Below are 15496 nucleotides of genomic sequence, written 5' to 3' on the forward strand. Positions count from 1 at the left end.
TAACAACACAATCTTCTACGTTTGTACATTTGTGGCAGGACCTTCATCAGGGCCGGGATGAAGGTCAACTGATGCCCTAAACACGGTCCAATAACGGTGTCCCAATTAAGTGCCCAAGGTAAAATAAGAGATTCAAAATTCAGTTTTCTTCCAGGCCATTCCCCAGGTCAGACTCCACAATTATATTAAATCTAAACTTTAAAAAAAATGTATTTAACAATAAATATCAGCAAGCAATATAAGGAAATGATTTACTTATAACTAGGGAGCAAAAGAAAAAAAAAATACAGATTTTCAACCCTCTGCAGTTCCTCCCTTCCCTTGGTGCCCTGTGCATGTGCTTATTTTGCTTACTGATTAATTTGGGGCTGACCCTCATACAACTGGCAAAGTTGTCAGGTACTTAAAACTTTATTGTCAGGTTCACTAGAACCTTTTATGCCAGCAATATTATATAATTGTTGGTCCATTTTTATCTTATTTTTTGGGATTTTTCAAAAATTGCATATAAAACTTTTAAATTAAAACCACGCTTCACTTGACATGCAGCATTTCACCCAACGTATCACATTTCGAAACTTCTAGTCTCTGGATCAGTTGCTTCATACAAAATTTGACTGCATACACTCCAAACTTCTGATAAGTCACCTCTTATATTCTGGCACTAACAAATACTTCTGGCCTTTGTCAGCTTTCTTTCTAACAGCATTACGTTGCTGGCTCTTGCTCACTTTTTGCTCTAGATCCTTATCAACAGTGCTACAGCCTGAGCAATCAGTCCCTAATAATGCATCTGAGCTTTGCTTCCTAAGATCATTTCACATGCATACAAGAGAAAACGTTTCCTATGTACCATAGGCTGCTTAGGGTAACACGCTGATTCATTTCTATTTATTTCTGGCCACTTCTGCCAAATGGCGTTGGCAAAAGGAGAAATTACTACTTACCTGATCATTTGCTTTCTTCTAAGGAAGGCAGGTCAATCCACACTAGTGGGCTGTGTACCTCTACCAGCAGATGGAGACAGAGTAAAGCTGACGTCACGGACATATAGCCCTGCCCCGACATTAGCCGCCAGTATTCTCTGGACATGACTATTAACAATCAACCACTCACACTTCCAACCAATTGGGAACATTAAGCTCAGACAAAAGAATTAACATTCATTAACTAAGGGGCTGGTTATGACCATTGGTCAGATGTGAACCACCCAGCTCTGATAGACACCTGCCTATTTCCTGCACCAATAGATCAGTCCATGCTCTTTCATTGTGAAGATCAAGGTGCTTTGGTCCTGGAGCCCACATCCTTCTGGGGATTTCTGACCCAAAAGAACTGAGATCTACCGAAGGGATGAGGCCTCTGAGTCACTCCACTATAAGGATGAAAACATCTGTAATCTCTAGTGTGACCTCTTGCCTCAAAGGCAAGAGGTCACTCTGGAGATTACATATACTCTAGAGTTATATTCTAGAGTATATATAGAGTTATAGAGTTATGTAATATACTCTATAACTCTAGAGTATATTACATTTATTTATTTATTTTATTTGAGGTTCTTTATATACCGCCATTCGTTTAGTAACATCATGTCGGTTAACATTCAACAAAATTTTAGCAGCAGCGCTGGAACAGATAGAAATTAGTGGCAGTGATTTACAATTAATATTCAACTTAAGAATATTAAATTTCATGGGTATTACATATACTCTAGAGTTATAGAGTGTATTACATACACTCTAGAGATTGCCATATACATAAATTTCCTGTTAGCTGTACTTCAATTTGCACTCATGCTTATTAAGTCGGTCGTAACTCCGAGTTTGTTGTCCGCTATTTGTTATTTATAATAATTTTATAATTTTAAATTTTGTTGACTTATTTTTGTTATTGGTAATATTTTACATTTTAAGTCTTCCTCAGCTTTATCTATAAGTTCTCACGAAGTTAGCCCTGTTATTTGCACCCTCTTACTCAATGTAATTATCTTGTTTCTTAATTTTCCTGTTCGATGTAATTTTTCTAATTTTTTCTAATTTTCTTGTTCGATGTAATTTCCAACTTTGGTTCTATGTAAACCGACGTGATATGTACCAGTACATGAACATCGGTATATAAAAGCTCTTAAATAAATAAATAAAGGGAAGTGAGGCCAGCTTTTTATCCTCCAGCAAATGAGGGACCAGGGATTCTCCCCATCTATTTTCCATTTTCTTCAACTCACTACTGAATAAAAAAGAACCCTTAAAGTGTAACCTTGTGAGATTGGACTCGGAAATTGTTTCCACCAACTAATTACGCAGCCACAGCTATCACGTAAGCCACTCCTCTAGCAGCAAATCAAACAAGGTACAGCTTGCATCAGCTAAGAAGGCAACTCCTGGTTCCATTACTGTTCTGCCAGCTGACCCCACGCCCTCAGTCTCTTGAGAGAGACTCAGACTAGCCCAAGCCACATCACTTTGCCTCTAAGGCCTGCTTAAGAATAGCTTTAATTCTCATATCCTTTAGAGATGCCCCTCATTCCATCTGAACGGTGGTCCACTTGGCAACAGAACACACCAGCACATCTTGAATTGCCTCTAGAAGGGGAAAGAAACATGACACTTTGCGTAGGGTGACCAAAATGGGGTCCTTCTTTTGTGCACCCAAAGAGTCTCCCCCAGCCTCACCAAGTGTCTTAAGAGTCTGAGACAACAGAATCGGCAACTATGAAAGAAACGGAGCAGCATCTTATGTGACTCTAAATCCGGTGGAATTTCCCCATCTTTCAGAGGGGAGAAACCCAAATCCTCAGAATCAACAGACATATCCTAATCCACAACCTCCTGAACATCACCAGGGACAGTTTCACCGCAGTGCTTACATGCAGTGAAACTCTGAATACATGAACCTGATTTAGGAGGTATCTCCACCTCCGTTGGGTGACCCTGCAGAAAAGTCTATAGACCCTGGAAAAATTCCACCCAGGAAAAGGAGGATGGGTCTACACCAGGCCCCATAGGCCCAAATCGGATGCTCTCCAACAGATCAGTCCCCAAAGATGTCTCTGTCATCAGGAAGGAAGAAGGGGACACTCCCATTTTGTCACCTTCAACCCCACTCCCCCCTCTGTCCGAGGGGATGGACCAGTGTCAACAAAATCAGTAGGAGGCAAATCACCTTGAGCATCCAGACAGCACGGACACAGATTCGCAGAAAGCCCTGGCTGTATTGCCCTTACATGGCAAGCTGCACAGATCGCAAGGTGCTTAGACTTCTTTGTCATTGGCGCCATACTTCCCTGCACTGAGCTGAATGCGATGACTTGCACGCCTAAAAATAGGGTACATGCACAAATGCGCGCTCACCGGAAGGTCACAGGAGTGCACACTGGAAAACCCGGTGCGTACCTATGCACATAAATATAGGCCGCAGCCTTATGAGCACAAGTAGGTGCGCATATGCGCACTGATATCACATCACTGCGCGGCAAGAATGCACACACAAGCATGCAGGAAAAATGCAGCTGCAGTCTACCACATGGCTGGAGAAACCAAGTCTGAGAGCGGGGCGTAGCCAAAGACTGCTCAACTCGCCAAGCCTGCGCCACCTCCGCACCTCACTTCTCCAGAGAAGTGAGAGGTGAGAAGGGGAAAAGACTCTAACCAACACCAAGGGAAAAAGACCCAGTAAAGGAAAGGAATGGGGAAATAAAACTTCCCTACTCTCTCTCTTATTTTATTTTTAAAACTGTCTTTTACCTGAGCTCAGCCCTCCTTGGCTGAGAGCAATCATGCGTGTCTCTGGCTACAGGGGGAGAGGATGAAGGCCTTCACCACTGAGCCTTCCTCGTCCTGCAACCACTTGTTTTGTTTTTGTTTTTTTAAGTCTGTGCCTGAGAAGGCTGCCGGACTCAAAAGGCTCAACTGGTGTCACCTCAGGAGTTCAAGCAGTGTTTCCAAACTTCTCCTTCTTATTTTTCCTTTATCTATTTATTTATTTTTTACTACAAGAATTCCCCAGTAGGGAGGTGCATGTCCACCATCTGGTGACAGAGAATACCGGCGGGCTAATGTCGGGGCAGGGCTATATGTCCATGAAGTCAGCTTTACTCCATTTCCATCTGCTGTTAGAGGTGCAAAATCCACTCATGTGGATTGGCCTGCCTGAGTGCAGAGGAAGTTTCCCTTAGCTGAGGTTATAATAAGAACATAAGAAGTGCCATGCTTGGTCAACAAAGGTCATCGAGCCCAGCATCCTGTCTCCAACAAGGCCTCTCTGGGTCACTTGGAAGTATCTGGTGGATCCTCTCTCCCAGAAGTATGAAGTGGTTATCAACAGGACCCTACACATGATCTTAGTCACCTCCACCCTCTGCACCTTCTTCCTTCTCTTCCCCTTACATTATTCGGTGTATCCGCCCTCAGGTCTCAAAGAGCAATCATGATGCAGAGCTCAGAAAACATCCTTCTCCCATGCAAGCACTTCTGGCTGATGAAATAGAACTAAGCTGACACTTTGGCTTTCCGGTACAAAATGTGCTCCATGTAGAGTGAGCTAGAAGGGCTTTCATTCCACTTTGCCTAATCAATCATCATTATATTATTCCATGCAACTACCTTGCTTTACAACAAATAATTCTTCAATTATGCCATTAACATGTTAGCTTTACATCACAAAACCATTCGGGGGGGATCACTGAAGTCTGGAGGAACTTAAAATGTACATCTCTGTCTTCAAATACTGAATACACCTGGTCCATCCCTCAGAAGTTGCAATGTGTGTGTGTCTCTCACTCTCCATATATATATATTTTTTTTCCCCAATTCTGCAGGAAGCTCTGGGCTGGATCAAACAGGCCCAGCATAAGGTAGTGTCTTGGCAAGGCACCAGGAGGTCCCGCTTTCACGGGACCAATGATGTACATGTGCTAGATGACGTCTGTCATGTTTGATTCAGGGGCAATAACTCCAAATGATTGATTTTGTGCATAACTTTCAGGAATGAGCCTCATTTATATGCCAGGGTGTCATCCTCTCAAATTTACTCCTAATGCCCTTAATTCTTGCATTGTGCCAAGGAGAGTTTCCTTCTGGAGTCAAAGGGTGTTATATGTGCAAGCAACGTGTCTAGATGCACCTGGAAATTCTTTTTAATCAGGCCAGTGGTATCCAAGAATTTGTGTATATTTCTGCCACATTTTCTTGATCTCTGATTACATCTTTTGATACTTGAGGATCTTCTCTCTCTCCATTTGAGCCACAGAGTTGTCCCTGGGTGCTAACACTTCTATCAGCAATGCTGCTCTTATGCTTTTCTCCTTTACCACAATATCTGGTTTTCTAACAACAAGCCTTTTATCTGTTGGGATGGGGATTTTCCAGGTGATCACAACGTCTTCATTCTCTCAGGGTTGTGATCCCAGTGCTTTTCTGGTACAAGTGAGGTTATGGCACATATCCATTTCCAGCAGTCCTAGTCAAGTCAAAGAAGACATAACTAATCTTGGAGTCAAGATCAATCCAGCACTGACTTTCTCCAATCAGTTCTCACACTTCTCGCAAACTTTATATTTTTTCTGCATTCCATTCGTCGACTTAGATCTTTCCTGGACCCTTCTGATCTTAAATCTTCGACCTATGCTTAAATCCTATCACGGCTTGATTACTGCAAAACATTATTTCATGGATTTTCCTCTACACAGATCCAAAACAAGGCAGTTAAATTAATTTTTGGGAAAGGAAAATATGATCAAGACTTGCACTGGCTACTTCTATATTTGTGCATCCAATTCAAAATTGGGTGTTTAACATTTGAGGGCCTTCGTTCGGGCATCTTACTACTCTGGGTGACTTAGTGCATTCTTCCTACCATGGATTATCAGTTCTATCTTCCCTTAGGGACATTAGGCTGAAAAGAACCAGGGAATTATAATTCTCATATTTGGCACCGAGCTTGTGCATCAAGAAAGATTTTAACTTCAGGAAGACCTTGACCCTCCTGTTTCTGCAGGCTTTTCAACCCAGCTAGGACTTCCCCTGCAGGTCTATGGCTTTTCTAAAATTCTTATGCAATTTGGTCTTCTTTTTATATACTGGCACTATCCTAGCATTTGCTGTTCCTTTTCGTTGTGATACTTTGTGTCTGTTTTATTAAGTTTCTTTTTATGTGGTTCTGTTTTAATTCATTACATTCTGTTCTGTTAGATTTATCAGGCTCAGTATTGAATGCTTTCCAGTATGGCTGATCTAACTTATCTGTTTAACTTAACCGGATAAGAGCGAATATCGTTATTTATCTTGTTAAGGTAACTGGATACGTAGTGCTGCCCAGATCTGCCCACAAACTGACCAGGTAAAAGATAGCGAATAAGTGACTTATCCGGCTATCTAATGGCTGCTGATTCTCAGCGGAGCGCTAGATAGCCAGATAAGTCCTAGTTATGCGACTATTGACTGTTGAAAATGCTTTCAATATTGGGCTCATCATGTTTAGCTTTAATCTGCATCAAATTGATTGATTTATAATTTACTTTGTTTTAAGAGTGACTTTGATGGTATGCAAGATTTTTTATTGTACATCGCATTGATTTATGTAAGATTTGCGATTAATCAAGTAATAAATAAACTAAACTATTCCAAAGCTATAGGAGAATGCTGCAATTGCAAGTTTGTTTCATGCTGTTAAAGCACTTTTCAAAATCAATGTCACTCTCCTATAGTACTCTTTTACTGTCTTTTCTCTCAGTGATTTGTGATAAATTAGTGCACTGTCATCCGCCCCTTCATATTTGTATCTGCCTTCCTGCAGAAGTTCTTTTCTGCCACAGTCCCTTTATGGAAAGTTGCCTTAGTGCATTTATCCAGGCCGAATGTCCTCCTGATATCATTTGAGAAACCCTTTACTACTCCTGAGCTGCTCCACTAAATCACGATGACGGGAGTTGTAAAGCTTCAAGTCATCTACAAAGCGCAGGTGCGATGGCCGAGCATCATTGGTGTCTCTAGAATTAAGGCGTGCCGGACAATGTCTCTGTGGTGTTTGACATGTGGATATAGGATGTGTCTGCTGGAACCGAGAGCTACTGCAACCAAAAGAAAGCAAACTAGGGACACAAAAACATTCATAGGCAGGAGACCCTACAAGTACTGCCTAGAGAATTCTGCAAGTACAAGTCCTGTGTGATTTACACATGCACACTATACTCAGTATCTCAAAGAAATAACTTTTAAATGTGCGCCTGAGTCTCTCTCGTTCCTCCCCTCCCTCAGAGCCACAGGTCTGCTCCTACCTGCTGCAAACCGGGCCTCTTGTTCACCTTCACTCAGGTCTGAGTATGAGTTGAAGTCGCTCTCCAGAGCCATTGGAGAGTCCACGGGCTTACACCAACCTTTCCACTCAATGAGGTGAGCCACACGACCTTGGGCCATGGCAGTGGGTTTAGTCACATGATCCTTCACCACCTGGGAAATACCTAGAAACACAAAAAAGAGACAACTTAGACATTTCACAAAGAGCAGAATGCAGCAGAAACAGCAACATCCCCATGTCACAGCCCCATGTGTACCAGTAACAGCCTCCTGTGTACCAGTAACATCCCCACGTCACAGCCTCCTGTGTACCAGTAACAGCCTCCTGTGTACCAGTAACATCCCCACGTCACAGCCCCATGTGTACCAGTAACAGCCTCCTGTGTACCAGTAACATCCCCACGTCACAGCCTCCTGTGTACCAGTAACAGCCCCATGTGTACCAGTAACAGCCCCACGTCACAGCCTCCTGCGTACCAGTAACAGCCCCATGTGTACCAGTAACAGCCCCATGTCACAGCCTCCTGTGTACCAGTAACAGCCCCATGTCACAGCCTCCTGTGTACCAGTAACAGCTCCATGTCACAGCCCCATGTGTACCAGTAACATCCCCATGTCACAGCCTCCTGTGTACCAGTAACAGCCCCATGTCACAGCCTCCTGTGTACCAGTAACAGCCCCATGTCACAGCCCCATGTGTACCAGTAACATCCCCACGTCACAGCCCCATGTGTACCAGTAACATCCCCACGTCACAGCCTCCTGTGTACCAGTAACAGCCCCATGTCACAGTCTCCTGCTGTGTACCAGTAAGCAGCTCCATGTCACAGTCTCCTGCTGTGTACCAGTAACAGCCCCATGTCACAGTCTCCTGCTGTGTACCAGTAACAGCCCCATGTCACAGTCTTCTGCTGTGTACCAGTAACAGCCCCATGTCACAGTCTCCTGCTGTGTACCAGTAAGCAGCCCCATGTCACAGTCTCCTGCTGTGTACCAGTAAGCAGCCCCATGTCACAGTCTCCTGTGTACCAGTAACAATTTGCGTAGTTGAAGAACGGAGAGACAGCCGTCTGCTGACAACGGGTTTTCTTTGCGGTGCAGTTAGCTATCGCTAAGTGATTGAAGATGCCGATGGCTACTGGTGCAAGAAGGTTTCAGAGCCAGTACAGGCCAGTACACTTCAACTACGCAAATTGTCCACCTATCGACCACTAACATTCACGCCGAGTCCTTGAAGAAGGGGCTCCTATGCTCCGAAACATTGCGATGTCGGCGGCTGTATTAATTAATGAAGTGGATTTCAATCAAGATAAGTGAGACAAAGAATCTATCACAATATTATCAAGTCACCTAATGATTATAAAGCCCACTCTCAGGGGCTTATCAGCACGATAACCAATACATTGGTATCGTATGAAGGTTGACTTGTCCAGCTAATGAGAATTCCCATATAGCAAGTTTCATATTTGTGCTTCTAAATACATGCTATGCATTTGGGTCTTTTTTTTTACGTATATTGATAAAATAATATAAGCATAGCCAAAATGGCTCAACTTTTAGGACAAATACATTCTCAAACTGACATTGTAGGAAGAAAGAGATTAAGCCCAGGCTGTTGGAGAAAACCGTTTTGATCTTGCAGAAGAAATTCACCATCATAGTGTCGAAGTCAAAAGGTTTTATTGCATCTCTCTGCTCAGTTCAAAGTAAAAAGTCCCATACTTAATCTTTTTCTAAATACTATTCCTTACATAAAACCAGATGTATCAGTTGTTGCAAAACGTGATCCCTATACTAGGTAAAATACTGAAGAACGTAAGCAATCCTTAGACAGGGATAATACCACTATGCCAAGGCTGAAAAATTAATTGTGTGTGGTAGAAAATAGATGTAATGCTGAGACCTTTATTTATTTATTTAAAGTCTTTTTCTATACCGTTGCTAAGTTATATACCATCGCAACGGTTTACATGTAGGCACATAAGTAAATAATCATAAAAATGCGTACAAATGTTTAGTGATGTAGGTTCTGGCCAGGTGTCCCTAGAAGGTACTTTTACAGGTAAAAAAAAATAAATCACATTTACTGTATTATATTATTACATTCATTGTGTACTCAATTTGTTAAAATATCGTAATGCACATTTATGAGAATAGTGCTGTGTGCCGGTGCTCTTCAGTTTATTCCGGTGTATTTTCTGTTCTCCGGTCTCTTTATAAAAGGCTTCTTTAAAAAGCCATGTCTTTAGACTTCTCTTGAATGTTTTGGGGTCTCTCTGTAATCTGATCTCCAAAGGCATTGTGTTCCAGAGTGTGGGGCCTGCTAAAGTTAAGGCCCTTTCTCTTACCTGGGTTAGTTGTGCTGTCTTTACTGAAGGAATGGTTAAGAGTGCTTTGTTTGCTGAACGAAGGTTCCTGTGTGGTATGTGTACCCGTAGTGCGGTGTTTAGCCAGTCTGCTTTTTCATCATGTATTAGTTTCTGTATGGTGCATAGTGCTTTGTATTTTATTCTTTGTTCTATGGGTAGCCAGTGAAGTTCGGCCAGAGTTTCAGTAATATGGTCTCCTCTTCTTTTTCCAGTTAGTATTCTCGCTGCTGTGTTTTGTAGAATTTGAAGTGGTCTTATTGTTGTATTTGGGAGTCCTAGAAAAAGTGCATTACAGTAATCGGTACTGGCGAAAACTAGTGCCTGAAGCACTGTTCTGAAATCTGCAGGAGTTAGGTTTAAGTTTTCTGAGGATCATGAGTTTAGCATAGCCTTCTTTTACTTTTAGCGATATGTGTTGTTTTGGATTAATTTCGGGGTCCATTATTCCTTGTTTGTGACTAGAAGTGTGCTGCACTTGTATGTAATTGCAATGAGGGCCTGGGTTATGCTGACCTGTTAATTTAGTCATGATTTAGAATGAGATGAAGAAACAAAATATAAGAAGTGAAATTATCTGAAATGGGTTTTTTTAACCATGATTTTCTAACAGAGAACATATAAGCTTGGTTGTATGCATTAGTTTTTCAAAAGTACCCCAAGTGTACTTCTCATGCTATATTACAATGAATTAAAATAGATACTTATACTGTTTTAATGACTTGTTTATTTCTATTTTGGGGAAACAGAGGGAAAATGTTTTTAAATTCTACAGAAGCTCACATACATTTTTGTCACCCAAACAACTCAGGGAGCTGCCTCTTCAATCGAATTAAAACATTTCTGTGCAAAGGCTACATCCTCACATAGATGTAAGGTTTTGTTCTGCCAAACTCTCAGTCTGGCAGGGTATTGCAGTGCAAAGGGAATCTACAGCGAGCAGATAGGTTCAAATTCGCTTTGCAGACACTTTCGCAGAGAAGTTCTGAAAAAGCAGCAGATAATTTCTCTTGATATTTCAGCTCCCTGCATTTATGGCAGGCTTGTAAGATCGAAGCTTTATGGGCCGCATTCCTAGCCTGTGAGCGCGCCTACCAATGTCATCAGCCCAAATGCTGTGGGTAACCGGGTTTCCAGCAGCTCCAATAGGCTCCCTTCAACCACAAACTCTGTTAAGCCAACTAGCCACAGATGACTTCTCTGGAATCAGTTCTCTATTTTACCTGCCTGATCCGCAATCTGCTTTTCCAGATGAAAGAGCGCTAAGTTTGCGTTGCGAGTCATCCTCTACAAGGCTCAGCCGCCCCTCTACTGCTTCTATGCCGGGCCTGTAATTAGACGTAAAGAACTCTTTTGCCAATACCTGTGCCGATATCGATTCAAATTTTTCATCCAATGCTGCAACCACAGATTCTGTAAGGTTGGCCACAATCGCCTCTCGCTCAACGTAAGCGGGAAGGCATTTTCTGATCTAACAAGCATAGCCTCTCTTTTTATCCTTCTAGGCTAAGCTAATGGTCATATCTCTTGGCGACCGTACTATAAATCTGTCTGCAGATTGCTCCTCACTGTTAGACTTGCATTTAGGAGCACAATTTGATGTTATGTTGCTGCGATTATAAAAGATTGGCAACCGGAGCCCAGAGTTAGGCCTCCATCCGGGTTCACCGCACCACCTGACGTCCTGGCTTTCGCTTTTAATCTTATTCTGGTTGGCCGAGGGTCTCCGGTGCCCAATGCATTTGTGTTGCTTCCTCGTCGCTGGCCATCAGCGTCCTCCTTGTAGAAATGCTTGCGTTCACAGAAAGTCACAATAGTACAAACCCCAGGAAAAGAAATGAACTGACAACTGTTGTGAACTGCCTCTGGGGCAAAAGCTTCCTTGCCAGCAGAGTTTCCTTTGCCCCTTCCCTCTGTGGTACTGCAAGCAAACAAAAAGCAGCCTCCGATAAAGAATGAGATCAAAAGCCAAGGAGTGTGATATAATATTTCCAAATTTTCCATTTCTGAACATCAGAAGGAAAAAAAAAAAAAGGTAAAACCATTCCAAATCTGCAGCCTCATTACAGCTCCTTGCCTGTCCCCTCACCAAACACAGAATAACTGACCGCAACTTAGAGAGAGAAACCTGGAGGCAAAAGCTGAACTGGAAACCCTCCCAAAGCCAGATTCTGCCTGCAGTATAAAAACAATTACATTTTCCCTGTACTGTATATATTCAGAGCTACATATCCCAAAAATGACAGAGGAAATCACATTCTTTCCCATCTCAGAGAAAGATAAGCAATAGCAGCCTCACTCCCCTGCAGTCTGGTTCCTCTCCCAGGCGCTCCAGCCAGACTCAACATATGCAGTGCAACACTGCAAAAACAGAAACATCACCAATCTTCATAAAATAAAATCAAGAAATATAAATCCACCACATACTATACCAACAAAAAAAAAATATATATATTTCATAACAGATTAATCAGCATCCAATAAATATGAAGGAAGATTTTTTTTAAACGTGTACCAAAAATAAATTACTTCAAAGCAGCAGACATAACAAATAACACCCAATAATAATTAAAAATAAGGATACAAAATGGTCCCCTCTCCATACCTGGGAACTTTGGATTTACAGTCACCCTGAGCTTATGAAGGGGGGAGAGTTAATACACAAATCTTCTCCTCTCTGTTATATTCACACACACACACGCACCCTTCTACCCTCACTCCCCTCCTCCACCCACCTCTCACTCATCCTTTTCCTTTCCCTCTCACTCACATATCACTCACCCCTCTCAGTCACTAACCCCCTCCCTCCCCTCCTCCCCTCTCACTCACCCTTTCCCTCCCCTCACAATCACTCATCACATTCACCCCCTTCCCTCCCGCTTCCTGTCCACTCTTATCCCCTTTCCTTCTCTTGCTTTCTTACCCTCAGTCATACCCCTTCCCTTCCCTCTTAGTCACAGCCTACCATATCGCTCATTCCTCCCCCTCTGTTCTTCTCATTTTCTTTTTCCTGCTGGCTGGGTGCAGGAAGCCGCTGGGAGGTCACCATCTGACTACCAGTGAACCAGACATCCAGTACGCAGCCTATTTTTTATGGTGGGGATTGGAACCCACCAGCACGTCACCCCCGGACGCCACTGTGCAGGTTCTCTTCTTGCCTACTCCCTGTGTACGGGTGAAAAAAATACAAAAAAGCCACCAAGCCTTGGTCCCCCACTCCTACATCACTGCCTGCCCTCAGAGTACGAATAACAGCTTCTCCTGTACCAATAACAATCCCGCGTCCCAGCCTCTCCTGTACCAATAACAATCCCGCGTCCCAGCCTCTCCTGTGCCAATAACAATCCCGTGTCACAGCTTCTCCTGTGCCAATAACAATCCCGTGTCACAGCTTCTCCTGTGCCAATAACAATCCCGCGTCCCAGCCTCTCCTGTGCCAATAACAATCCCGTGTCACAGCTTCTCCTGTACCAATAACAATCCCGTGTCACAGCTTCTCCTGTACCAATAACAATCCCGCGTCCCAGCCTCTCCTGTGCCAATAACAATCCCGTGTCACAGCCTCTCCTGTGCCAATAACAATCCCGTGTCACAGCCTCTCCTGTACCAATAACAATCCCGTGTCACAGCCTCTCCTGTACCAATAACAATCCCGTGTCACAGCTTCTCCTGTACCAATAACAATCCCGTGTCACAGCCTCTCCTGTACCAATAACAATCCCGTGTCACAGCCTCTCCTGTACCAATAACAATCCCGTGTCACAGCCTCTCCTGTACCAATAACAATCCCGTGTCACAGCCTCTCCTGTACCAATAACAATCCCGTGTCACAGCTTCTCCTGTACCAATAACAATCCTACGTCACAGCCTCTCCTGTACCAATAACAATCCCGTGTCACAGCCTCTCCTGTACCAATAACAATCCCGTGTCACAGCCTCTCCTGTGCCAATAACAATCCCACGTCACAGCCTCTCCTGTACCAATAACAATCCCACGTCACAGCCTCTCCTGTACCAATAACAATCCCACGTCACAGCCTCTCCTGTACCAATAACAATCCCGTGTCACAGCCTCTCCTGAACCAATAACAATCCCGTGTCACAGCCTCTCCTGTACCAATAACAATCCCGTGTCACAGCCTCTCCTGTGCCAATAACAATCCCGTGTCACAGCCTCTCCTGTACCAATAACAATCCCACGTCACAGCCTCTCCTGTACCAATAACAATCCCACGTCACAGCCTCTCCTGTACCAATAACAATCCCACGTCACAGCCTCTCCTGTACCAATAACAATCCCACGTCACAGCCTCTCCTGTACCAATAACAATCCCGTGTCACAGCCTCTCCTGTACCAATAACAATCCCACGTCACAGCCTCTCCTGTACCAATAACAATCCTACGTCACAGCCTCTCCTGTACCAATAACAATCCCGTGTCACAGCCTCTCCTGTACCAATAACAATCCCGTGTCACAGCCTCTCCTGTACCAATAACAATCCCGTGTCATAGCCTCTCCTGTACCAATAACAATCCTACGTCACAGCTTCTCCTGTACCAATAACAATCCCGTGTCACAGCCTCTCCTGTACCAATAACAATCCCGTGTCACAGCTTCTCCTGTACCAATAACAATCCCGTGTCACAGCCTCTCCTGTACCAATAACAATCCTACGTCACAGCTTCTCCTGTACCAATAACAATCCCGTGTCATAGCCTCTCCTGTGCCAATAACAATCCTGTGTCACAGCCTCTCCTGTGCCAATAACAATCCCGCGTCACAGCCTCTCCTGTACCAATAACAATCCCGCGTCACAGCCTCTCCTGTACCAATAACAATCCCGCGTCCCAGCCGCCACTGTGCCAATAACAATCTTGCATCACAGCCTCTTCTGTACCAATAACAATCCCGCGACACATCCTCTCCTGTACCAATAACAATCCCGCGACACATCCTCTCCTGTACCAATAACAATCCCGCGACACATCCTCTCCTGTACCAATAACAATCCCGCGACACATCCTCTCCTGTACCAATAACAATCCCGCGTCCCAGCCGCCACTGTGCCAATAACAATCCCGCGTCACAGCCTCTCCTGTGCCAATAACAATCTTGCATCACAGCCTCTTCTGTGCCAATAACAATCTTGCATCACAGCCTCTTCTGTACCAATAACAATCCCGCGACACATCCTCTCCTGTACCAATAACAATCCCGCGACACATCCTCTCCTGTACCAATAACAATCCCGCGACACAGCCTCTCCTGTGCCAATAACAATCCCGCATCACAGCCTCTCCTGTGCCAATAACAATCCCGCATCACAGCCTCTCCTGTGCCAATAACAATCCCGTGTCCCAGCCTCCACTGTGCCAATAACAATCCTGCGTCACAGCCTCTCCTGTGCCATTAACAATCCCGCTTCACAGCCTCTGCTGTACCCATAACAATCCTGCGTCACAGCCTTTCCTGTGCCAATAACAATCCCACATCACAGCCACAAACCATCGTTTACTGTGCAGCACTAAGAACTCCATGTCACAGGTCTCTACCCAGCTTTCCTTCATCCCGGGGGTGCCTCAGGGTTCTGCTGTTTCTCTCCTGAGTGTTCCCAGGCTCCTTCAGCTGAAGATAAGCAGGAGCCAGCAGCCACAGCAGTGTAGGAAGGGCTCTCCAGGGTACACCAGCCAAAGATAAGGAGGAGCTGTCAGTCAGATCAGTGGGACTTGAAAGGCTTACCAGGCTGCACTAGCTGAAGATAAGGAGGAGCCAACAGCTGGAGTGACAGGACTAGAGGGAGTCACCACGCTCCATCAGTTTAAGTTAGGGAGGACCC

The 15496-nt window shown here is 44.1% G+C and overlaps 1 protein-coding gene across 1 annotated transcript in view; it reads right to left on the reverse strand.

The window, feature by feature from the left end:
- The window catches only part of FAM131A (family with sequence similarity 131 member A), a 61034-nt gene that overhangs the window by 23513 nt on the left and 22025 nt on the right, over positions 1-15496 (reverse strand). The window contains exon 3 of the mRNA XM_029616325.1: positions 7274-7456. Within this exon, the coding sequence (XP_029472185.1) occupies positions 7274-7456 (183 nt within the window). The remainder of the gene's footprint in view (positions 1-7273; positions 7457-15496) is intronic.

The sequence above is a fragment of the Rhinatrema bivittatum genome, chromosome 9 (assembly GCF_901001135.1).
Source record: "Rhinatrema bivittatum chromosome 9, aRhiBiv1.1, whole genome shotgun sequence".
Taxonomy (NCBI): Eukaryota; Metazoa; Chordata; class Amphibia; order Gymnophiona; family Rhinatrematidae; genus Rhinatrema; species Rhinatrema bivittatum.